Genomic DNA, 26,192 nt, shown 5'->3' with positions numbered 1-26,192 from the left:
GCCGCGCCGCCGGCACCATGCGCCCCGCGCCCGCGCTGGCCCTGGCTGCGCTCTGCCTGCTGGCGCTGCCCGCCGCCGCCGCCGCCGCCGCCGCCTCTGCCTCTTACTTCGGGTCAGTGCCCGCCGCATCCCTCCCCCCCCGCCCCCGCCCAGCCCGCGCCCGGCCCGCGCCCCCAGCCCGCGCCCGCCTCCTCTCTCCCGCAGTCGGTGCCTCCGCACCGGGCCCGCTCCCGCAATCGGTGCCCCCGTGCCGGGCCCGCTGCCGCAAACAGTGCCCGGCCTGCGTGCGACCCGCTCCCATCACCCCTCCGGCAGTAGCAGAGCCAGCACCCCGCACCCCAGTCCTCTGTCCCCGGGTCCCGACGAGGCCTCCAACTCAGACCCTCTTCCCGTCGAGATGCAACCGGGTCGGAGTTCGAGTTCCGAGCTTCCTCTCTGGTTTTCTGGGCTCAGACTCCCCCCATCCCTTCTGGACGTCTAGTCTTCCGTGCCCTCGCCCTGCTGGGCGTCAGACTCCTCCAGCCCGAACTCCGCGACTCCGCGCGCACGCCTGCGGTCCTGGCGCTGCCCGTCCAGGCGTCCTCTGCGCCCCATGCCCGCTCTGGACCTTCACTGGGCTGCCCTGTCTCTGCTCCCCTTTCGGGCTCTGTCCAGCCTTCGCCTATCTCCTTGCGGTGCAGGGGATTTGGAGGGCTGGGCGGATGAGTGGGGAGGGGGGTAGATAATGGGGACCCAGGCAGAGCTTCTGGATGACCCAAAGGGTGTTGGAGGCGCGCTGACGGTGGGGAGGGAGGGTGGACTGAAGACACGGGAGGAACCATCCGCTGAGGAAACGATCAAATCTTAGAATGCACCAGGCGTCGGGTGACTTCTCGGGAGGGTGGACATGGCTGGAAAGAGGGGATGTCAGTTGAGAGGCTGGAGAGTGTGGGGTGGGATCCAGGAGGGGGAAGTTGGGAAGGAAAGATAGGGGGCAATTGTCTCCATGCCTCCTCGCCTCTTCTCTGATCTTGAAAGACAGGCACTTGGCAGGGGTGGGGTGGTGGCAGGGATCCTGGATCCAAAAGCATCTTCCTCATCTCCCCCCAAGGCTGTGACTTTAAACCTTTCCTCTTTTGGTGAGTTTCTCCCCAAGTCAGGGCGAGGTTCACGGTGTGATCACATTCTAACCAGCTACTGATGTGGCAGTGGCTGCTTCAGGGGGGCCACAGGAGGGCACTTACGGTCTGAGGAGCCCCTCACAGGCCAGTGTGTAAGGGCTTGAACTAATTTCCAGGTCATGACCCTATGCACTGTAGGCAATAGTCTCCTCTGAAATATAGGGGCCCGGTGTTGGGGGAGGGATGTTAACTCTAATCCTATCTCTGGGCCCTGTTTATGATGACCTGAGAAGAACCTGGGCCTCAGTTTCTCTTGGGGCTCAGGTTGGAGTTGATGTGTGACCCCCCTCCTCCCCTGCCACAGCAGTAGACATAGATGATGTTGCTTGTGGAGTATTTCAGGCTACAATGAGCTACATTTCCTTCAGCAGGCAGAATGTAATAGACAGGGCACAAACTCTGAGTTCCATCCTGCCACTTTCTTGCTTTTGTGCTTTTGCCGTATCACTTAACTGTTCTGTCCCACAGTCTCTGATGAGGAGCTCAGTGCCTGTTTTGTAAGAGGATGGAGTAAAGATATGGACCATACCTATAATCCTAGCTACTCAGGAAGCTGAGACTTGAGGATCACAGTTCAAAGCCAGCCAGGCAGAAAAGTCCATGAGACTCTTATCTCCACTTAACCACCAAAAAACAGAAAGTGGAGCTAAAGTACAAGTGGTAGAGTGCCAGCCTTGAGTGAAAAACGCCGAGGAAAGCACCAGGGCCTTGAGTTCAAGTCTCAGTAACCCCCCCCCACACACACACATACAAAAGTTATGCAAAGCATAGTGAGTGCTTGACCCAAGCTTCTAGTGATTATTAGCATTAAAGAAACCAGTACAGTATCTAGGTGTCTCAGCCTTGAGACGTTTCTGAGCCAGAATGGAGAAGGGAAGGACATACACTTAGGTATTAGCTCCTTTCCACAATTCTCTTGTTTGCTTGAGTTTTCTGATTAGCAATAGGAGAGAAGGTCAGGTAGGATGAGAATAGGGGTTCCAGAGCTCCTGGACTCCTTAGCTGGAGTGTTAGAAGAAAAATGAGTTTTTGGTAATGCTCAAGATTAGAATGGGTTTTGTGTGTGTGAACAAGGGGTTGCCTTGGAAATGAGAGGAGAGATGGCCAGTCTGCCCCATGGTCAGGTCTGTGAGATGTGAGAATGGGAAATATCTGTTCCAGATTAGGAGCTTAGCTAGATAGAACTGGCAAGGAATACTAGAGCCACCACCCCTCCAGTTGGGAATAAATTAAAATCAGAGCTTCATGTTGTTAGCTGTTTGACCCCAGAATAATGGACAGGATTCAGCCAGGGCTATCATTCAGGACATCCTCTTGTGACTCAGTTGTTCCAGCTAGGATCAGGGTTCTCAGTTTTCTACTGGAATATTTTTCCTCTGGAAGAAATCTGATATCACTTTCGTGAGAATGTAAGGCAATGTGCTTTGTCCTCAATGCATTTGAAGTATCATTTCTAATTATCACATAGAGAGGTCTAGTTTATTACCCAGTGCAAGAAAATTTGATTCTTGGGAGAGTGAGATCAATTTTCTTGAGGCAAACCTTCTTTGAATCTTTGCAGCCTTTAAGATGGTCAAGTATTCCCAGGCTTTCCATTTCCCCTTGTGTGTTGTTACTGAGATTTCTCTCAGAAATGGAGTTTGGGCTCTGAGAGGCACTGGTCCTCATATTCTTTTGGAACTGCAAGCAGGCAGAAGGAAGAGGAGGAGAAAGGAGGAGGAAGAGAGGAGGAGGAGGCAAGAAGAGGTTATAAATAAAAGACAGTCACATGTAAATTTTCCTATTTTTCAGGTGAAGCAAAACCTCTACTTCCAAACCTGTGAGCCAACAATGGCCTCTTCCACTCCCCTACCTTGCCCTGGTACCAGAGTTTGATTGAACTCAGAGTTTGAGCTTGCTGTGCTTGCATGCTCAGCTAGCACTCTACCATTTGAACCACATCTACAGCCCTGCATTTTGCTTGTTACTTTGGACATGGAGTCTCACAGATTTTTCTGCCTGTGCTGGCTTTGAATCTTGATCTTCCAGATCTCAGTCTCCAAGTAACTCTTGAGCTCAGTGGCTCAGGTGTAAGCCACTGGAGCCCAGCATCTCTGCATGAACCTTCAGTCTAGGTGTGTAGTTGATGATGGTGACATACGTAGTCTAGAAGTTAATCGCGGCCTAATGAATGATTTATTTATGCAGCCTCTTCTCTACGGGACCTGAGGCCTGTATGGTGTGGACAAATGGTTTCCAAAGGAAATGGATCATCAGAAAAGTCTAGTGAGTCACTTGGTATCACAGTGTGAGCCTTGTGCTCCATGCCCTACAGGGAGTGGTCTTCTCCTTAGCTACCATGGACCCCAGGGACACAGCAGCTATGGAGGGGTTGCACAGGGCAAGGGCTGGAGGTTGGTCTGTACCCTCTGCTCCTTTAACTCTCTCTCATATCCTTCTTCCTGACCCCAGAGGAAGAGCTCACAATGTGCGTCTCTGTCTATAACAGTGGGACGGGGCACATGGAACCCTGCCTGGCTGTCAGGAGGTGGCTAGAGCCTCAGAAACCACCAGTAGCGGTGCTGGGAACTCGCTTTGGGTCCATCCTTTTCAAGCCTCTTATCCATCTTAAAGCTGTGTATGCCCATCACACCCAGAGGTCAGCAGGGTTAAAATATCTGCCCCAAGTCACAGAGCCAGCGATAGGGAACACTTAGATTCACATTACAGAGCGTTTTAGTAGAGTTGTCCAGCTATCCAGACAAGGACATCTAGTCCTAGAAAACTGTAGACTTTCAGTGCCAAGACCAGGTCTGCTAGGGTTAGGGGACCTTAGAACTTTCAAGGTGCTAAGAATCCTGGGGACAAGTGACTTCTTGATGAAGGACAACACAGAGAATGCCCAAGAATCAGGCAACCTTGGTCCCTAAGCTCTAGTTTACCTCCTGTCACTGTGGTATTTGTGACACCCTCTGTGAGCCTCGCAGGGCCCAGTGTATCCTGGTCTCCTCACCAAAGAAACAAGACATAGCCTTTATTTTTCCAACTTACTATTGCACATATAAAATTTATATTTTAAATAAGCAGATTGGATTTTTACAAATAGATACACCTGTATACACACTTGAAGTGACCAGAATTTTTTTTGATCTTTTGTGGGGCTTGAACTCAGGGTGTAGGTACTGTCCCTGAGCTCTTTTGCTCAAGGCTAGTACTCTACCACTTGAGCCACAGCTCCACTTCTGGTTTTCTAGTGGTTAATTGGAGATAAGAGTCCCATGGGAACTTTTCTGCCTGTGTGGGCTTCAAACCATTATCTTCAGAGCTCAGCCTCCTGAGTAACTAGGATTACAGGCTTGAACCACTGGCACCTGGCCAGAATTATTCATAGAACATTTCTACCACTCTGAAGGAATTTTTTCCTCAAAAAACTCAGTCCTCTGCTTTCTGCTTATGTAAATGAGATCATATGGTGTAGAGCCTTTTGTGCTTAGATTCTTTTGTTCAATATGACATTTTTGAGATTCACTCATGTCATTGTGAGTATCAGTGGCTCTTTCCTCCTTATTCTTGAGTAGTAGTCCATTACATGGATGGGCTACATATTCTTTCACTGATTTCTGAGTTGAGGCGAATTTTGGTTTATTTCCAGAGTTTTAGATATTCCCAGTATGCAACCATGAATACCTCTTTTATGGACATTTCTCCATTTCTCTATCAGGGCCTAGGATTGGATTGTTGAATCATATGGTAGGTGTATGTTTAACTGATCAGAAGAAATTACCGAACAGTTTTCTAAGATGTTTTTGCCATGTCACATAGTACTATAGGAAAGCTCTAGTTGCTTTCTATTCTTGCCAATTATAGACAATTTTAATAGTGGCCATTTTAGTAGGTATGTATATTGACATCTCATAGTGGTTTTAAGTTGTATTGCCCCACCAGTGAATGGTGTGTTGGATGTTCTGACATGTGAATATTGGTTAATGGAGTATCTTTTTGTTGTTGTTGTTGTTGGCTGGTCCTTGAGTTTGAACTCTGGAGCTGAGCACTGTCTCTGAGCTCTTGTGCTCAATGTGAGCATTCTACCACTTGAGCCACAACTCCACTTCTAGCTTTTTTGGTAATTTATTGGAAGTAAGAGTCTCACAAGCCTTTCCTGCCAGGGCTGGCTTTGAACCACAATCCTTAGATCCCAGCCTCCTAAGTAGCAAGGATTATAGGCATGAGCTGCCAGCACCTAGCTGATTTAAGTTGTTTGTTAGAAAGTAGTCACAACATTTTATCCCTATCTGTGGCTTGCCTTCTCATTCTTATTGGTATTTTATGGAGAAAACATTTTTTTTTGTCGGTCTTGGGGCTTGAACTCTGGGCTTGGGCGCTGTCCCTCAGCTCTTCAGCTCAAGGCTGGAGCACTCTACCACTTGAGCCATAGCGCCACTTCCAGCTTTTTCTGTTTATGTGGTGCTGAGGAATTGAACCCAGGACCTCATGCATACAAGGCAAGCACTCTACCACTGAGCCACCTTCCCAGCCCCCTACCCATGAAATTTCTACCTACTCAAAAGTTGCAAAGATTTTTCTCTAATATTTTTTCCAGAAACTTCGTTTAGCTTTTACACCTAGGTCTAGTATACATCTCAAGTTTGTTTGTGTGGTGTGAGATAGGGATCTGGTGTTATTGCTTTTCATATGGCCATCTTCTTGGAGCACCATTTGTTGAGGATGATCTCTTCTCCAATGTTATCTTTATCATGATTCATTTTATCTCCATGTGTGGGTCTATTTCTGAACTCTGTGTGTTGTCCCACTAATATTTGTGCCTACCCTTGTGTCAACTCCACATCGTATTGATGATTGTAGCTTTATAGTAAGTCTAGGAATCAAGACCTGTAAATTCTCTAACATTGTACTTTTCCAAAATTGTTTTTTTTTGGCTATTTGTTCCTTTGTGTTTCCATATAAATTTTAGTATCAACTTACCAGGATCCACATGAAAGCCTGTTAGGAGTTTGATTGGAATTGCATTAAATCTGTAAGCTAATTATGAAAGGTTCACATTCTAACAATATTGAGTAGGCTGATTTATAAATAGGCCATAACTATTTAGGCTTTGTTTCCCTCAGCAGTATTTTGTAGTTTTGGGTGTGCAAGTCTTAAACAATTTTTTTAAAAATTATTTTTGTTTTATGTATTTGAATAGCATCATTCTTGTTTATTTTTCTTCTTTTTAGAAATTGAATTGACTCTTGAGTAAAACAAGGTAAGAGGAAAGAAAGAGCAAAAGTTTTACTGCTTTGAGGAATGGATTAAAAGCCAAATATCCCTGATAAGAGTAATTGTGTCTTTAGGGAAGAATTTAGGTCACTTGTCTCGGGTTGAGCTGTAATCTTTGAAGAGGGTTCCAGACTTGGGCCCAGGGTCAACCAGCCCCCTTAGTGGATGGCGGTGAGGTTGCTGTGGTTGAGGTTGAGGAAGAGAAGCAGGAGAGGAGGGGCTCTGACCTTCCAGTCCCTCCTCTGTCTCTTGCATAGGTAGGGATGCCTCTTGTACTCTATGTCCTCAATTCCTGACTTGTTAGCTAGTGTATTATGGATGCACATCTCTAGTTCACTCATAGTTCTCTGTATGTTGGGGTACAGTTGCCAGCTGTGCCCACCCCCCTCCTTCAGTGAATGTCTGCATGGGCAGTGCCTCTTCTTTGTTGTGGCCCTTTTCCTTTCCTTGGACCTCCTCTGCTGTGTCCATCCCATGTGTTCTTTTATTTATTTGGGGTTTTTTGCTCTATTTTGAATTTGCATTTCTTTTTTTTCTTTTTTTTGCTGCTGGAGTCTCTTGCATACCCCCCACTGAGATACATCCCAGCCCTAATATTATATATTTATTTCTTTATTTTTTGGTTAATATTAGCTGCATAAAAGGGCTTCATGATGATATTTCTTTATGTATGCATGTAATGTATTTTGATAAAATAGAATTCACCCCTTTATTACTTTCTTTTTGTGTGTGCTGGTACTGGGACTTGAACTCAGGGCTTGAATGCTTGGCCTTTTCAATCAAGGCTGATTTACCATTTGAGCCACACTTCTACTTCTGTCTTTTTGTTGGTTAATTGGATATAAGAGTCCCTCAAGGTTTGTCTGTCCAGCCTGGCTTCAAACCACAATCCTTAGATCTCATCCTCCTGAGTAACTCGGATTACAGGAGTGAGCCACTGGCATTCCACTCAAGTAGAGTTTTAAGAAAAGACTCAGGCCAATTTCTTAACTGGTGCTGGCTGGGTATCAAAGGGAAACTTGGGTATCCAAGCACAGCATGTCCCCACAGATTGGGGCCCAAAGGGGACTGGCTTGGCTTTCTCAATCCCAAGGTCAGCACCTCAAGGAAGCTGCATGACCTGAGAGCTCAGGGTCGGAGTGACCAGGGCCAGATGGTCCTGAGGTCTGGCACTGGGAAGAGCATGCATTATGGATCATAGTCTCAGAGCTGGGCAGGTTCTTGCCAAGCCTGCCCCCCGCATCCTGTCTAGCCCAGCTTGGGGAGGTTTGTGGGATGTTAGGTGGCGACCACTGCAGCATGTGACCATGGGAGGCTGAGTGAGAGCCTAGACCACACTCCTGCCCAGGGTTGAGCAACTGAGAGATTGATGTAGCCAACAAGTGTCTGAAGAACATCTGTGCTGAGGGAGGAAAGGGCCAGGGCTGAGGAAGGCAACCCCAGAGGATAAGAAGCCATGGCTCCACCAAGGAGTTACAGACAACTTGAGAAACTGTCCAGCCTTGAAGAGGCTAGTAGTACTATATCCAAATAAAGTGGGGGAAAGACATAGAAAGAGGATGATTAGTGAGCAAGGTAGAGGTGAATAAGCAACATTATCTCTAAGCTATTTAGAGGTAAATAAGCAACATCATCTCTAAGCTGTATAGGGTCTCAGGACTAGCTTTCCTAGTCTCTATCTATCTATCTATCTATCTATCTATCTATCTATCTATCTATCTATCTTTCTATTTTTCTATTTTGGTCGGTCATGGGGCTTGAACTCTGAGCCTGAGCACTGTCCCTCAGCTCTTCAGCTCAAGGCTAGCTCTCTACCACTTGAGCTACACTGGTGGTTTATTGGAGATAAGAGTTTCACAAACTTTCCTGCCCAGGCTGGCTTTGAACCATGATCCTCAGATCTCAGCCTCCTGAGTAGCTAGGATTTACAGGCATGAGCCACGGCACCTGGCTATACTTTGTATTTTGTATTTTAATTGTGTGTGTGTGTGTGTGTGTGTGTGTGTGTGTGTGTGTATGTGTGTGTGTGTGTGTTGGTGTACTAGAGCTTGAAACTCAGAACCTAGGCACTGTCCCTCAGCTTTTTCACTCAAGGCTGAAGTTCTACCACTTGTACCACTTCTGGATTTTTGGCAGCTAACTGCAGATGAGTTTCACAGACTTTCCTGCTTGGGCTGGCTTCGAACATGGATCCTTAGATCTCAGCCTCCTGAGTAGCTAGGATTACAGGTGTGAGCCACTAGTGCCTGGCCATTCAGTGTTTTAAAAGGCACTCTAGGTAGGGGGTATGGCATGAAGAAAGGCACAGAGGGTGGGCTGAATTAGACATGGCAGGAGGACAAGGTAGAGAATGGGTTGAGGAGACAGGTCCTCTTCTTGAGCTGTGGGTCCAGATGATCTAAGGTGGATATTCATTCTGATTCTGTTCCAGAGGGATCCACTCTATTCCCAAGGGATCTTCTCTCTATTTCACTTCTCCCTGGGTATCCTGGACTACTCTGGCCCTCAGGAGTACTCAAGGTGGTTCCCTGGTTGGCTGGGAGGTTCCTGCTTTGTGTGGAAGTCTGTGAGCTATCCTTGGAACTTACAAGAGGACAAGTAGCTTCTGTGGTCCAAGACTTCTTTTCCCAGAGCCTGTCAACTCTGGGATGGTTTGTATCCCTGAGTGAGTGTGCACTGGGTGGGGGTTGGCTCCTCCCAGGGGAAAGGGGGCCAGAGCCCAGGAGCACTTGGAGTCTGCTAAGCTAATGAGCTGGTAAACTTGCCATGGTTAAGTGACTTGGCTATAGTCACCAGACCAGGAGCTAGGACCCCATGGTTGGGGCAGAGCCAAGTGTGTGTGTGTATGTGTGTGTGTGTGTTGACGGGGGGGGGGGGACGTATTCCTCATTGGGAGATATAGTCCTTTCTCTGCAATGCCCTCCCGTGTCCCTGAAGCTGCCTTTCTCCTGACTCAGGGCTAGGTCTGTGAACCCAAGAAGCTGGGAAGGCTTTTCTTAAGGGAGTCTAGCCCCTGCCTTTTCTCTGATGCTCACTACAGTGAGTCCTTTTCCGGTCCCCCTCTTCCTGATCCACCCCTTTGGCCTTCCCTCTGTCCTGCAGAGTAGGTTCTCAGGCACTGGTATTGTGTTAGACTCTCACACATTTATATGGATGGACAGGCCAGTTCTGTAAACTGCATTTGTGACTTCTGGCAGGAAGGAGATTGAGTCCAACTCGGAGGAAAGTAACCTTTAAAACAGAGGCTCTTCCTCTTCCTTCTCGGGGTCCCACCTCCAAGACTGTGCAGAAAGCTCCTAGGAATTCCAACCAGTTTCCTTCTCTTCAACTCCACCTGTCCTGGATTCCCACCACCCACCACCTGAGACATTTGTTATGGCAGTCGCTGATTTTGCTTTCCTGCTGTGTTATGTTGAGATGTGAAAGTGGAGACTGCCAGGCTAGGTAGAATGAGGAAAACCAGGGCACATCCCAGCCCTGCTACTATCACATTGGACAAAAGGTCTTCCATGAACTCTCTGGGCACCAGGGACCTGTCCATTTGGCAAACTATTTGTCTTCCTGCCCTCTCCACAGCACAACAGCTTTTACATGTAGACCTGTAGGCCAGGCGTTCCTGCAGGGAATGACCCTAGGGTTGTCCATTTGCACCCAGCCAAGGACCTGGGAAAAGCTCATAAGCCAGACTTACAAAGGTAAGGAATCTTTCTGCTCTGGACAAACTAACTTTGAGGACCTTCTGTGGCCACTGTACCGGTTGAGCCATACATGCCAGGGACAGAAGGCTTCCTCTCCAAGCTTTAGCCTGAGCCTGAGCAGAGGCAGAGAGGCAGAAGGAAAGGAGGGAGGGGAAGTGTTTCCTGCACAGATGCTGAAATCCTGAGATTGTTGAGATGCAGAGCATGCTGGCTGTGTGGCTGGCTGCCCACTCAGCTCAAGCAACATCTCCCTAATGCCATCCTCAGTGGGCAGCCTGGGCAAGACAGGAAGTGGAGACAAAGCCCACAGCTGGGCCAGACTCTTTTCTTCAGGGCTAGATGGGATAGGGGATGGCGTCTGGGTAGATGCCAGAGGAGGGGGTGGGCAGATTCCATCTCTAGGGTGGAGTTCTGGAGGTCAGGAGCTGAAAGGAGGGAGTTAGGGAACAGGCAGGTAGGAAGTAGTGAGAGATCTCATGGCTGTGGGTGGACCAGTCTGGAGGCTGATAGTGAATAAAGAAATGAATGGGCGAGGGAGAGGGTGGGAGGAGGGGAATGGAGAAGTTGGCAGAAAGGTAGGAAACAGCAACTGCCAACTTGGCCAGGCTGTGCCCTGAGTATGTCTTCTTGGAGCAGGCCTGAGGTGACACTGAATCTCTCAGAGGAGAATGGGATAGAAAGATGGAGAAGCGAGGGTAAGCCTGGCACCCCTCAGTGTAATAAGGGGAGGGGAGAGATCTGGATGGGGAGACTGGCCAGTGGCTGGGAACTTTCCCTGGAACTGCCCCCTGCTGGGGAGAGGTGGGAGTGGAGCATGGAAGGGACAGCTTGGGGTGGGGGTGTGAGGGGATGTAAGGTATAGGGGCTCAGTGAGGGCCAGGGAGGTGGGCTGAGATGCTTGAGATGAAAGCACAAAGGGAGCATTGACCATGCAAATGGCCCTGCAGCGGAAGCCAGTTATCATGAGCATCTAATGGGGTTTTGCAGGGCTGAGGCCAAGGCCCCAGGCAGCTCAGGCTTTCCTGCTTCCCAGGCAGCTGCCTGGCATGAGCTCTGGTGCCAGTCCTAGCTCCTGACCCGCTGGTCATAAGTCCAGACACACTAGCATTATTGGGTGCCCCAGTTACTACCCACCTTGTCGAATGCTACCTGCCCATCCACATCCTGGCACAGCCCCTACTGAGACTGTCAGGCCTCTGGAGCAGAAACAAAGGCTGGGGCAGGGTTGGAAGAACAGCCTGGAGGAAGGTGGTGGAGGGATTCCATGGGATTCCATGGTAATGAGAAAGTTCTACACCTGCGAATCTTCCCCCAGAAAGCCTGGAGCATGCCTATGTCAGAGCTGAACACTTATTCCTGCTCCAGGCCTCTGACACAGGTAGGACAGAATTGGCAGGGGCCAGCTTGTCACCTAGAAGGTGCTGGGAGCTCAGCTACTAGTTTTTCTTCAGGAAGGCAGGCCCTTCACAGCTTTTCTCTTTCCCCTACTCCTAAAAGAGCTTGGAGGGATCCTGAATCCAACCAAGTTCCCTCCAGACTGTCAACTTCTGGAGGCAGGACCATGTCCTTGAACCCAGCACAGGCCATTAACCTGACTTAAGTTATATCTGTGGATGAGGACAGTATGGGAGGGGGAGGGGGAAGGAAGAGCCGGCAGTGGACAGAAGGGATCTGGGGGTGAGGGTCTTGGAGAAGCCTCATCTGCTCTATTTAGTTCCTGGTCACTTAGTAAAGCTGGCTGCAGTGTGGCTGGGAGTGTCTGACCACAGGGTAGAGTCTTCCCAAGATCCCCATTCTGTGTGGATTCCTAAGACTAACAGAACTCATTTGAACTTCTCCAGTTGTCTGTCTTACCTCTCTAACCCCCTGGGGCTCAGCTGACATGTAGGTGATTCAGGATTTTGATAAGGTTGGGGTTCTTAGGCCTGGCATATAACAGCCCAAGTTTTTTTCCAGGGAAGGGAACTCCACACAATAGCCAATGAGTGAGCTGGAACCTGAAATGCCCAGAATTCTTCTGGGACCCAAGAAGACACTTCTCTGGTAGATGAGAAAGGTGTGTGGAAGAGAATTCTTTAGCACCATTTAAGGAAATAGGTTGAGTAATTTTCTTTTCAATTCACTGTCATGGTACTATTTCTACAAAGGGGATATGATCTAAAACTGCAACATAGAGAAAATATATAAAAGAGATACTGGGTCCTGGAAGTCCTCTCAGGCTCTTTCCAGGCTCTGTGGGGACCCCCTCCCCCAAGACAGTGCCAGGAAACCTTCTTTGAGAGCTCTGCACAGATCAGGGCCCAGTGCGGCCTGAGGCTTCTGTGCGGTTGGCTGCCTTTTCTGACCATTAATCACGACTAAGTGTCATTACCACTAATAAAATTAACTGACTTTATATTAGACTCCTGAAGCCATCAATCTCAAGGTCTATTACATTAAATTAAAAAAAAAAAACAAGTGCCGTTGATGAGTGGAAGGGTGTTTACAAAGCCTGCCTCACAAGCGCAGCTTAGGGAATTCTGGTACTCAATTCTTTCTCCCATTCAATTTCTCTTGATGCTTTTGGTTAATTAAAAAAATTTGTTTTGAAGAAAGGGTCTCACCATGTAGTCCCGGCAGGCCTGGAACTTGTGGTAGTCCCGCTTCAGCCTTGAGTGCTAAGATCACAGGCGCACACTACCATGTCTACCTCTGACTAATTCTTTTTCTCAGCTTCCTCTATTTGCCTTCTGTGTGTTACAGACCCACTTTCTCAAAGCAAAAAAGGGAGAGAATGAAACTGCAAGGTCTCTTCATTCAAATTCCAAAAATCCCAAAGAAAGGACTAATTGGCCTTGGTTGGGTCATATGATTATCATTGATCCAATCAGCCGACTGATATATAATGGTCAACAGAGACCATATAACAACCATGTAGGTAGAAGGAATGGTTGAGCTTAGGTGCCCACAATAGTAATTCAAAAGGCTCCAGTAGTAGATATCCAAAAAATGGTAGTTATACTAGTATATATCACATAACACATAATATGTATAACATAACATAATAAATATAATAATGCATTATGTTATATAATATGATATATAATATGGCTATAATTATAGTATTATGATTGGAATTTGAGGCAGGCCTTGAAGGATTTTTAGTCCATTAGCCAAAATTGTCATCACTCTTTGCTCTTCTCTGCTAATCAATTTCTGCAATGGAGGCCCTACTTTCTAAGACACAGGAATCATTTGAACCACAGTTGTCCCTCACACCAGGGCTTCTGGGCTGCTGCCCCTTTTCTCCCTGTTGCTCCCAGACCACCCTCCATGCTGAAAGCCAGTGGAAGCTCACTTCTCCTCAGCTGTTGGCTGACCTCAGGTTCTGTTCTGGACCTGCCAAGGGTCAAGCTCTGAGGGTTTCCTGCCAGGCTGCAGGGAGGGGTTTGGGTGTAGGCCTGGTGGACTGGAAATTTACCCATTTGCCCCCAGATTAATGATTAACGGGCCCCTGCCCTCACCCTGTCTGGGAGGGGAGCCCAGGGCCAGGCTGGGCCAGGGGGAGCCGATAGCATCTGTCTCTGCTCTGAGGTTTCAGAGATATGCTCCACGCTGGGTTGGCCGCACCTGATGGATTTGGAATCTGTGGGGCCCCCGAGGCCTGGCCAGGGCCTACACCCTCCAGTGAGGCTTCCTACTCCCCAGACAGACGGTGAGGCATCCAGCCAAATGTCTGGCTGAGGCAGGTGACTCCTAACAGCAGAACAGTGCCCTTAGCTCAGTGGGATGAGGGCCTCTCTGACCACTCAGGGTGGTAGAGTGCTAGCCTTGAGCAAAAACAGCTCAGGGACCAGGGCCAAAGCCCTGAGTTCAAGCCCCAGGGCCAGCACAGAAAAACAAATAGCAACAACAAAAACCCTCCAATTCCCCATCACGACACTCCGGTAAAAGGGTAGGGCATCTTACGAGGGAGAGACACTTGGAAAACTCTAGCCAGCGGAATGCAAGCCTGCCTAGCCAGTTCCTATGGTTTATACCTTATTTTTTTTCTTTCAATGATCCCTTTTCATTTTAGCTTATTTTCAAACTCATGTCTCACTTCTTTTCCAGGTAGGTAAGGACCCATAATCCTACCAATGCCTACAATATAGCTGGGATCATAGGCACATATCAACCAAGCCCAGCCATTAGTTGAGATGAGGTCTTTCTAACTTTTGGCCTAGGCTAGCCTTGAGCCATGATCCTCCAAGTCTCCACCTCCCCAGTAACCAGGATTATAGGAATAAACCATGGTGCCCAGATGTGGCTTGTACTATTCATGTAACCCTTACAGCAACCCTGGGAGGAAGGGGTGGAGGCCGGACCTATATGTATCTCTATTGTTTCATAGAGGAGAAAAACAAACCTTCATAGATTACCCAGCTAGGAAGTGGCAGCATCAGGTTTACAATATGGCAGGCTGACTCCAGGATCTATATCTATGACTATGTATACAGAATAAAAGTCTAGGATTCACCTTTATCTTCATCCCACCATCTGTCAGCCTGCCTGCCTGCTGCTTTTCTTTTCTTTCTTTCTTTTTTTCTTTTTTTCTTTCTTTTTCTTTCTTTTTTTCTTTCTTTCTTTCTTTCTTTCTTTCTTTCTTTCTCTTCCTTCCTTCCTTCCTACCATCCTTTCTTCTTTCTTCCTTCCTTTCTCCTTCTTTCCTCCTTCCTTCCTTCCTTCCTTCCTTCCTTCCTTGCTTGCTTCCTCCCAAGCATCTATTTGTACCAAGCACCAAAAAAGCCACATGGTTGATGATCTATGTGGGATTTTGGAAACAAGCTAAGTTGGCATGAGCAAGGCAATGGGCATAAGCAATGATATAAAACCAGGAAGAAAAGAATCCAGCCTTTGGCTAGGTGTTTGCTCTACATCTGTACCCCCTTGTGCTCATCTCAAAGTGGTGACTTTCCCTTTCAGGCAGTGAGTTGACAATATTTCTCAAAATTTCCCAACTTTTGATCCTCCCTAATTTTTTTTTTGTTATTTTTTGTTCGTCATGGGGCTTGAATACTGGGCCTGGGCACTGTCCCTTAGCTCTTCAGCTCAAGGCTAGCGCTCTACCACTTGAGCCACAGCACCACTTCCAGCTTTTTTCTGCTTATGTGGTGCTGAGGAATCAAACCCAGGGCCTCATGCATGCAAGGCAAGTACTACCACTGAGCCAACTTCCTAGCCCTGATCCTCCCTATTAAATGTTAAAAACATACAGATTTCCAGGCCCTACTCTAGATCATTAGAATCAGAATTTCCAAGTATGAATCTTTTGAATCTTCTCTTTATTTGCTTGTTTTGTTTTTATGCTGCTACTAAAGCTTAAACTCTGGGCCCCATATGGCTTAGCTTTTGTGCTCTTTATTTTATTTTATTTTTTTGGTCGGTCGTGGGGCTTGAACTCTGGGCCTGGGCGCTGTCCCTCAGCTCTTCAGCTCAAGGCGAGCACTCTACCACTTGAGCTACAGCGCCACTTCCGGTTTTCTGGTGGTTTATTGGAGATAGGAGTCTCGCGGTCTCTCCTGCCCGGGCTGGCTTTGAACCGCGATCCTCAGATCTCAGCCTCCGGAGTAGCTAGGATTACAGGCGTGAGCCACCAGCTCCCGGCTGTGCTCTTTATTTTTAATGAACTATCTCAAATGGCCTTTCTAATTGGGCATGTCTGGGAAATCGGGTAGACAAGAACATATACTAGCATCTAGAAAACAGGTTTGAGGTTCTGCATCCATCCTTGTTTCAAGTACCTTAGTATCTGGAAAATGGAGACACAATCCTTGTCCCACAAAAGAATAATGAATAAAGTGCCTGGCATGTCCCAACCTTTGCCCTCCCATCATGGCCTCCAAGGCTTACCAGCACCTCTCTCTCTTTCTCCAGCCTGACTGGGCGAGAGGTCCTGACACCCTTCCCAGGCCTGGGCACTGCGGTGGCCCCAGCACAGGGTGGTGCCCACCTGAAGCAGTGTGACCTGCTGAAGCTCTCCCGTCGCCAGAAGCAGCTCTGCCGCAGGGAGCCCGGCCTGGCTGAGACCCTGCGGGATGCTGCCCACCTGGGCCTGCTGGAGTGCCAGTTCCAGTTCCGGCAGGAGCGCTGGAACTGCAGCCTGGAGGGGAGGACCAGCCTGCTCAAGAGAGGTGGGAAGGACTGAGAGGGAGGAGGGAGGAAGGGGGAGCGATGAGAGGAGAGGGGGGACTGTGAAGAAGGAGACTGGGCGGGAGGGGAGGGGGCGGGGGTTATGTTGTAGGTACACTTCCTTGGCAAGCTGGGTACAGCTCTGAGTGAGAAGAGCCCGGGGAAGTTATTGAGGGTCTGTTGAAGGCCAATGGTGACCCAACCTAAGGCAGAGGAGCAAGAAAGATACAAGAGAGGGAAAGACACAAGAGCATTCCTGGAGGATCCCACAGACAAGACAGGTGGCTTCTAACCACCTCCCTAGGCTTCCTCCACAAGTGAGCATGTAATATGTAAAAACGTGTGGATGGAGGCAGTTCATAACTGACCCAAATGCTTGAGGTAAAAATCTTCCCTTGTGCACTTGTTCTTCTGTCTCTTTGTTCATCAAAAGAGGCCTCATTATCATTCCCTCCTTCCCTTCCATCTTGACTCTGCCTTCTCCTTCCTCATCCCCCATGCCCACCCTTCCATCTACGAGTGTCTCCGGATGCTCACAGTGAGTCAGGTTCTGTGCTAGATGCTGGAATGACAGACAGACTCATCCACCCTTGGAAAGCACACCTTCTGGAAGCAAGAAGTCTTCCTGATACTCCATTGCTGAGGAGATACGACTCTGGGACTTTTAACAGAAATACAGAGCCTCTGGTCTCCGTGGATTCTTCCATGGAGGGGACTGGGGCAGAGCTAGTGTCTTTTTTTCCCTCTCTTTGGGGGGTCACTAGCCCTCCAGGCACACTGAAGGCCAGGAGGAGATCAGGTTTGGACTGGCCACCAATAGTGAAGACGGATCTGTGGTCATGGTAGTGGGTGTGATATTTGGGCTGAGGCAAGTCGTCCAGGAGAGACAAGGCCATTCTGTTATGAGGTCAACTCCACAATGGATGGCAGAGAATGATATTGGAGAGACAGCAGGAAGTTCTAGGAAGTCCACAGGGCAAGATCTCAGAGGCACAGGGCCTGACAAATGGTTTGGTCCCATTTGTTGCGTATGCACTCAGAATCAAGATGGCTGCTTAGCCCCTCTTCAGGTATCCAAGTCTCTTCTCTTCACATTGTAGCATTTTTAGCTAGTTCTGGAGTCCTGTGGCTCCTGTCCTGCTGCCCTCTGGGGATCTAGTACTCACTCCATAATGGGATCTGGACATTCCTTTTTTTTGTCTTTTACAGTCAGTTGTGGGACTTGAACTCTGGGCCTGGATACTGTCCCTGAGTTTTCTCTCCCCCCCCCCCAAGACTAGTGATCTACCACACTTAGAGCCACAGTGCCACTTTCAATTTTCTGGTGGTTAATTGGAGATAAGAGTCTCATGGGCTTTTTCAACTTGGGCTGACTTCAAATCATGATCTTCATATCTCAGCCTTCTGAATAGCTAGGATTACAGGAATGAGCCACCAGTGCCTGACTTGGAAATTCCATTTTAATGGCAACATTCAGCCTGAAACCAACTGGCATGTGATACTCAAAGCCTGTGTCCTGGAGTTCATACTTTCCCAACCTACCCACACCAGTACCCCCTTCACCTCCTCCAGCCCTCAGAGGACAGTAGGCCACCATGGATCTCTTCTTTCCTGCTGATGTCTGGGTGCCCCACACAGGTTTCAAGGAGACAGCCTTCTTGTATGCAATATCCTCAGCCGCGCTCACTCATGCGCTGGCCCGGGCCTGCAGTGCTGGGCGCATGGAACGCTGCACCTGTGATGACTCCCCGGGCCTGGAGAGTCGACAAGCTTGGCAGTGGGGAGTGTGTGGTGACAACCTCAAGTACAGCACCAAGTTCCTGAGCAATTTCCTGGGGCCTAAGAGAGGAAGCAAGGACCTGCGGGCTCGGGCTGATGCCCACAATACCCATGTGGGTATCAAGGTGAGCACATTCCTGGCTTCCCAAAGTGTGGCCCCAGCCAGGGTGCAGAGCTAAGGAGCAAGCTCTATGCCAGGCCAGCATTCTGGCACACACACACACACACACACACACACACACACACACACACACACACGCACACACGCACACACACAGATGAACTTTACTCCTTGAATTGATGTTCTCTGAATATCTGTTCTGGACCATCACCAAGTACTAGGAATAGAGTGGAACTAGGGAAGGGTATGGGTGTCATCAATAACTAGGCAGTGATGGCACCAAGCCTTAGTGAAGCAGGGATTTGTTTGGAGAGGGGTCTCCTTCTAAGGCCAAAGCCAACATTGCTCAACAACTCTGATGTAATGTATACTCTCCCTCCCCAATTAATGGGCAGAAGATGGAGGAGGCACAGAGAGGAGAGAGACTCATGCTTACCATCCTAGTTACTCAGGAGGCTGAGACCTGAAGATTGTGGTTAAAAGCCCAAGTAGGCAAATCTGAGGCTATCATTGACCAACAAAAAGCTGGAACTAGAGACATAGTTCAAGTGGTAGAGTACCAGCCATGAATAGGAAAAGCTGAGCAAAAGTGCAAGGCCCTGAGTTCATTCCCAGTATTGGCACGTGTGCGCATACGTGCACGCACGCACGCACGCACACACACACACACACACAGGAAAGATAGGGAGAAGGGGAGCAGGGAAACTTAGAGTATGGTGTGAGAATGGAGGGCAGTGGGTCTCTAGATCTATTTAGATGAGAAGGCAGGAAAGGCTTTAAGTCTTTTTTTCCCCCTGGTCCTGGGGTTTGAACTTGGGGCCTGGATCTGTCCCTGAGCTTCTTTGGCTCAAGCTCTACCACTTGAGCCACAGCGCCACTTCGGGCTTTTTCTGAGTAGTTTATTGGAGATAAGAGTCTCACAGACTTTCCTGTCAGGGCTGGCTTTGAACCGTGATCCTCAGATTTCAGACTTCTGAGTAGTTTAGGATTACAGGTGTGAACCACCAGTGCCTAGCATAAGCTCTAAGTCTTTATGAAACCGAATCCTGTATTCTGTGTCCTCATCCTTGAGTTGAGTAAAGCAGGGCTGCTGTGTTCTGTCATGCAGCTTATATGCTCTACTAGAACTCTTGATCAAGAGAGAAGGTGTGACTGGGACCTGGTTTACGCTGCCTGCACCATGCTGCCAGCACTACATAGAGAAAGCAGAGCCTTTTACTAGCTAGCACAAAGGCACCTTGTGGGAAAACTTGAGTCTAGTCTCCTCATTCTCCCTAACACTTTACCAGGGTTGACTCACTGTGACAGGCTTGGGTTACTGAGCAGGCCTCCACCTTACCTCTCTTTCCAGGCCGTGAAGAGTGGCCTCAGGACCACCTGTAAGTGCCACGGCGTGTCTGGCTCCTGTGCTGTGCGTACCTGTTGGAAGCAACTCTCCCCATTCCGAGAGACAGGCCAGGTGTTGAAGCTACGCTATGACTCTGCCGTCAAGGTGTCCAGTGCCACCAATGAGGCCTTAGGCCGCCTGGAGGTATGGGCATCTCCCAAGCTGAGTGGCCCCACCAAGGGCCTGACACCCCGATCTGGGGACTTGGTCTACATGGAGGACTCCCCCAGCTTCTGTCGGCCCAGCAAGTACTCTCCAGGCACGGCAGGCCGAGTGTGCTCCCGGGAGGCCAGCTGTAGCAGCCTGTGCTGCGGACGGGGCTACGACACCCAGAGCCGCCTGGTGGTCTTCTCCTGCCACTGCCAGGTGCAGTGGTGCTGCTATGTGGAGTGCCAGCAGTGTGCCCAACAGGAGCTCGTGTATACCTGTAAGCGCTAAGCTGCTGCTGCTGAGCCTGTGGCACTGCCAGGACTCCCAAGGCCCCTCCAGGGAGGCACACAGAGAACAAGAACACACTGGCCTGCGCTGCTCACCACCCCTCCCTTTACAGACCCTTGTCAGCCTTCTGCTTCCCTCCATGCTTGGCAGCAGAGAGAAGCAAAGCCCTGCTAGGGAGTCTCAGGGTCCTTGACCTTGTTGAGGATATGGAGTGGGAGGGTAGGCTGGGGAAGGGATGTGTAAGGAAAATGAGGGAGACAGAGAAGAGAGCAGGGGTGAGGTTGGCTGAGCAATGGAGGAGGATGTCCTGCCATCTCCATTTCTAGGATTGTCTGGAGCTGGAAGAAAGCAGAGGAAGGAGGCAGGGCAGCTGGGGCAGGTGTCCATCTAGGAAGCGTCAGTCCAGTCCTTTGGGCCTACCCAAAGGGTGGTGAGCTCTGCCTGCACTCCTCTGGTAGTTTTTATTCTGCTGAAGATGGTGGCAGAAGCTGGTTGTGCAGAGCAAGGAAAGTTTTCTGAGCTTGGCTAGACCCACGTCAGATGCAGGCCCAGGAACCCTGTGTCTTAGCTTTGACCTTTCCAGTTTGCCTTAATTAGGCACCCTTATTGTCTCCAGGACCATCCTGCCCTGCTCATTATAGAACCCAATACAGATAAGGTGGGTGAGTGAGCCAGTCCCCGAGGTGGGCTCAGATAGTGCATCTGAGAAGAGGCAGGGAGTCATAAAGACCTGTAATGGCAGCCTAGAGGAGGATGGGACAGTGCCCTGGTATCAGGCAGGGTTGAGGCAAGCTCAGTGTTTCTCCTTGCTCTGGAATATATTCTGCCAATTCCTGGTGGCTGGGGTCCTCCTGGCTAAAGTCCCCATACCTGCTGGTGACAGTGACATAGGAGAGCTGTCAGCTCATGAGCTATGATTCTGGTTATACATTTGCCCTCACAGTTGCTTATCTAACTCAGGTTTTGCCCTGGCTGAGACTTTGCCATGCCTGGCTCCTTAATGGCCTCCTTCATTTACAAATCAATGTACAAATGTATTTACCTGAGGAATGGAAGTATTTTTGCTAATTTCTTGGCTCTTATGGCCATATCCAGTGCCCCCTTACCAAGGCCTTGTTTAGAAGGAGAGAAAGCTGTGTACATGTCCAGGCATGCACAGATGCGCACACCACCCAGCCAGGCACAGGCTTCCCACAGCGCAGATCACATCTTCCGTGGCCAGGACGAAGACCTCACTGGGGTCACTCTGTGGGAGGCCATGTTCTTCCCGAGTGCAGGGTTTGAGGCCAGCCAGGAGGAAATGACCTCCTTTGGGAAGTCCTTGGCCTCTTGGTGGCCTTGCCACACCCTCTTGTAAGCTTCCTTCCTCTCTGGATGCAAAGTTGCTGTCCCTCTGCTAAACCAAGAAACTTTGGAATCAGCCAGTACTCAGCACCTTTGTGGATGCCAGGGCTGAAGCCATCAGCAGCCATAGGAGGGCCTGTAGCTCAGGGGAGGCCAAGGTTGCTAGAAGGATCTTCAGTGGCAGGGAAGCCACTGGTGACCTGAGATACCTCACTGGAATGACAGACATCACAGATAAATGATGTCATGGATCTCAGAAGCCGACCTACAGCTTGACAAGAGGAGAAAAAGAGTTGGGAGTTGGTTTTCTATGTATTCTTATTTTCACTTCATGGAGACTTTTGTCCTCTGCTTGTCTTCCGAGTCTTGTTCCCCTGTGACACCCTACTCTGCTCAGCTCCAGTTCAGCCCTGGGCAGAAGACAGCAAAGGCCCCACAGGCCAGAAGAGGCGTTTGGGAGCAGTATCATCTATGGCCAACTGGGCAGGGGTACAAGAGGATAAACGACAGGCGTGGAGGACCCAGGTCATGGCTGGCCATTAACACTAGCACCCCAGGTCATTGGCCGAGGACAGACTCTTAAGGCCCTTGAACTTGTGGTTTCTGCTCTGTCTAGCCCTCTCTTACCCATTTTCCTTTCTCTTCCAGTTACCCCTAAAGATCTACCACAGCCCCGCTGGGGCCCCTAGGGATCCAAGTGACTAATCTCTCATTCTGCAGCCTTAGGGAGATGCTCACAGGGTATTTTTTTTTCTACCTCACAGATTATAGTTTTTAGGGCAAAAGAGAATAATTTATATAGCTAAGAATATATGGGAAACTATTTATGTTATTTATATGATTTCTTTATTTCATGGGCTGCACGTGTGGGACTCCTATGTTTCCAGCCTGACCTGATTAGGGCTCCATGAGCTGGACACCAGGTGGCTGGAAGGGGGTGGGAAGGAGCTGTAATAAGCTCCTGCACCCCAGGATGGTCTTGTCTTATAGCTGGTGAGCATGTGTCCCTCCCTGGGCTGATCCCTGTTGGATTGGATCTGATCCTTATGACATCACTAGTGATTCTTTGCTCTTCTGGGTCCTGGGCCCCTTTCCTCTGGTCTGCAAAAGTGTTTTGCTCTTAATAATAACCAGAATGAGGATGACCCCACCTAGCATTTGTAAAGCACTTTCCATTTTCAGAAACACTTTTATCTCTTTACTATTTAATCTCCATTGATTTTCTCACTATTCCTGTGAGGGAGATGGGGCCACATTAGGGATCCACCTTCCAAATGGCCCAGCGATGTAGCCTGTGCTCAAAGTCACATGGAAGAGAATCACTCAGTGAAGAAACAAGCACTGCAGGAGCCAACTTTCCCTTAACTTTGGGAGTCAAAGCTTGGGTATCCCCGGAGCCTAAGAACCCAGAGAAGTGGCTCCTTTCCTTACTGTGTGTAACCCTGGCCTTTCAGCTCCGGGTGGCATGTCCATATGTCCTACAAAAAGCGTCCTAGGTCTCCAAGACTGGAACTTTCCTGAAGGCCTGGAAAGATAAGAACCTCCATGGAAGTCATTTCAGGGGGGGCCCTTTTTCACACATTATCTAAGATGATCCAGCTGTACCACTGGGCCCCTCCCAGTCCACAAGTGACTATGGTTTGCTCTCATTTTTATTTGTCTTTTAAAAATGAATCATTCCCCCACTGTTTTCCTGGATTTTTTTTTCCTAGAAAAATCAACTATACTTCCAAACTGGACCCACAGTCAGCTAGTATGAGGGAACCCTACCAGATCAGAGGCATGGATGCTCCCCCAAATGGCCAGTGCCTCCTGTCTTACCCTCCTGCCTGGCCTCTGTGGGCACATAGAAACTGTCCCCTGGTCTAGATGAGCCCAGAGGCCCTGACTTCCTCCAAACCCGGCAGACATGATGACCACCCAGACTGTACCAGACCTAGGAATTCTGTCTTGTTTTCCCAAGTTTCTTTTCCCAATATCTGTGAACTTCCAATGCTTTTGACTCCAGGATGATAGTTTAGAATTACAGCAAGCCCACCTTATCTGTAGATATATCACAGGTGGATTTTGACCAAGCTACACACCACGCAGCTCATTTCATGTGGGGAAGCTGTCAGTCCCACCCACATTATTGTCACTTGTGTTTAATTCTGATTATTTGCAGCCAATAAGGGTCCCCTTGGAACCACATACCCTTGGATGCTGAGAGTTCACAGTACAAGGGAGCTTTCAGTCACTGAGGGACATGACATTCACTCAGCCACTCAATGATTATTTAGGGTGAAATGCCAGGGGCCACCTTGGGTTCTAGGATAGAAGAGTTTGTAAGACCAAGTCCCAATCTCATGGGGTTTGACATTCAGGTGGGGGAAGAAAATAAACCAATAAACTATATGCTGTGATTTGTGCTTATTTGTCTTATCCTTTTTTTCTCAATTTACTGCAATAACCCTGCCTGGTGGACACTCCCCTCCTTCATTGGTTAGGGAATGGAGGCTGTAAGATTCAAAGACTCCTGATTGCCAGAAGAAAGTGGTGGGTATCAGGATCTGAACACACAGCTGCTGAGCTCCAAAGAATGGGCTCTTTCCTCCCCATATTTCTGTGTCTTCTCAGGTGCAGGGTCAGGTCACTCCATGCTGTAGATTCTGAGTAAACTGAGGCAGTTCACATACACTGAGTCAGGCTAGGTTAAAGCCAGGGTCTCTCCAGGAGCTGCTAAGTGTTTCCAGAGCCCTCACCTTTGGCTGGTGGGATGAGACAAAGTGGGAGCCTTCAAGGCCTCTTGGTCTGCTAGGAAAAACCAGGCCCTTTCTGAGCAAGGACAGCAGAGAGAGCTCACCTCCCAGCCCAGACCTGTCCTGTCCCAGATCTTGACCCCTTCTGTGATCACATTGCCTTATGTGGGATCCCCAGAGAGGCAGGAAGTCCTGAGGGCCCCATATTTCTCCAGTCCTTACCCCAGGGCTCCTGAGCCCAGCCTCCAGCCAGTTAGGAGCATTGATAGAGTCAGGTCCACACATAATGGCAGGCTCTAATTTCTCACCTGACCCTTGCCTGGTAGACATTGCTATGAAAACAGGCATGGAATAGTTAAGTGATACACTGAAGACTCTATCACTAGCAAGTGGTCTTCGGTGTTCTTTCTACCCTATGCTGCCTTCAGACTCCTCCACCCCTAGCTGAGCCTTCCCTGCTCCTGCCCCCTAAACCGGTTCTAGACAGGCCCTCAGGCCTCTCCACCTTCAGCGGCTGGAAGCTGCCACTCTTCCTAAAGGAGCAGCAGGGCTTGTCGAGACAATCACTAGGTGGGCTCCTATCCATTCCTCACTCCAAAAAACATCTAGTCATAGTCTCTCTCTTCCTTCCTTCCTTCCTTCCTTCCTTCCTTCCTTCCTTCCTTCCTTCCTTCCTTCCTTCCTTCCTTCCTTCCTTCCTCTCTCTCTCTCTCTTTCTCTCTCTTCCCCATATTTACTTTGTTGAACTATTTATGGGACATTGCTTTATCATGGGTCTCCTCAGAACAAGAATCTTCTACCACAGAATAAGGCTGTCACTACATGCAGTGGAAGGAAGTAGACCAGGACTTTCATGAAGAGCAAGCCTGGCTCATGATTTCAAGAGGGAAAATGTCTTCCCTTTGATGCTGACAAGATATCAGCACTGTCCATGTTCAAACTTCTCCAACTATTTCCATAAATGTCCTTTAGAACCTCTTCTCCCTGCCTCAGGATTGCCTCAGCACTCAGGTAGGAACTATTCCTTACTCCGGAGCAGACTCCAGCATGGTGTGCATTCTTGGCATTGGTTGTTAGAAGAGCTCTGCCATATGTCTTATGAGGCATCTCTTACCTGAGGTTTGTTGATTGCTTCCTCAAAAATCAGGTTCAAGTTAACAACATTTTAGCATGAACTTGCTTGGGTGTCCTTCCTCGTGTGCATGGTCAGGAGCTACAGGATGCAATCTTGGCTCCTGATGGGTGGTTAAATTGGATCACTTGCTTAAAGTGGTTTCAGCTTGATCTTCCCAGTGTAGTCAGCTTTTTCCTGTTATGAGTCATGACTCATCTGTGAGTATGCTTGAGACTGTGGGACATACTATTGCCTTGCAACCTTTTAACCCAGCTCAGCATCCATGGGTGATTCTTGTCCAAGTGAATGACCACGTGCTGATTTTCTCATTCCATCACCCCTGCTATGTGTGAGGTATTCTTTTTTTTTTTAAATAAAGAATAGCTTCCTTTTCATCTCTATCCTTACAACATTAATTTTGCTCTTCATGTTCACCCAGTGAGGTAACTATTTCCATTACCATTATACAGATGAGGAAACTAAGGTTCAGGAAGCTTAAAACATTTGCTGAGTGACAGAGGCAGGATAGACTGTTCTCCTGCCTGAGTTCTTACCCACTGCCCTCTTGCATCTTCTCAGATTCTCGAATGACTTCATGCTAAGTGGAAGGTGGGGAATCTACCCTCTTCTAGTGGGGTTCTTGTAGCAAGTGAGGAAGGTACAAGTGGAGAGATCTATTTTGAAATCGTGAGCCATAATTGCTCTCCACTGTACCTGGCCATCCCACCTTGGAGACTCAGTGCCATTGTCTCCTCAAGGCCCAAAGGACTCCCAGCCCTGTCAGCTCAGTGATGTGTGACTGCAGTGATCTCCAGTCCTGGAGTGACTAAGGTCAATTCCTCTGCTCCTCAGATGCCTGAAGGCATATGAAACAATCTCCACACACACCCAAATCTTCAGCTCAGTACTGAGCAAGCCTGGTACTAGCAGAAAGGCTTCAAAAGGCCAGAGTAAGGATCTGGGATGGGGAACTCACATTCAGGAAAGAGGTAAGTGGGGTCCTATAC

The 26,192-nt window shown here is 48.9% G+C and overlaps 1 protein-coding gene across 1 annotated transcript; it reads left to right on the top strand.

Moving 5' to 3' along the window:
* On the top strand, positions 1-23,712 carry Wnt9b (Wnt family member 9B). Its single transcript, XM_070027662.1, has 4 exons — positions 1-112; positions 16,010-16,266; positions 17,903-18,168; positions 19,516-23,712. The coding sequence occupies exons 1-4, from the start codon at positions 18-20 to the stop codon at positions 19,987-19,989; spliced, it is 1,092 nt and encodes a 363-aa protein (XP_069883763.1). The 5' UTR covers positions 1-17; the 3' UTR covers positions 19,990-23,712.
* Positions 23,713-26,192: the final 2,480 nt, after the last annotated feature.

Source organism: Dipodomys merriami, unplaced genomic scaffold (assembly GCF_024711535.1).
Source record: "Dipodomys merriami isolate MVZ:Mamm:240054 unplaced genomic scaffold, mDipMer1.0.p SCAF_19, whole genome shotgun sequence".
Lineage (NCBI taxonomy): Eukaryota > Metazoa > Chordata > Mammalia > Rodentia > Heteromyidae > Dipodomys > Dipodomys merriami.
Note: the sequence above shows the minus strand (reverse complement) of the source record. Positions and strands in the feature narration are given on the sequence as shown.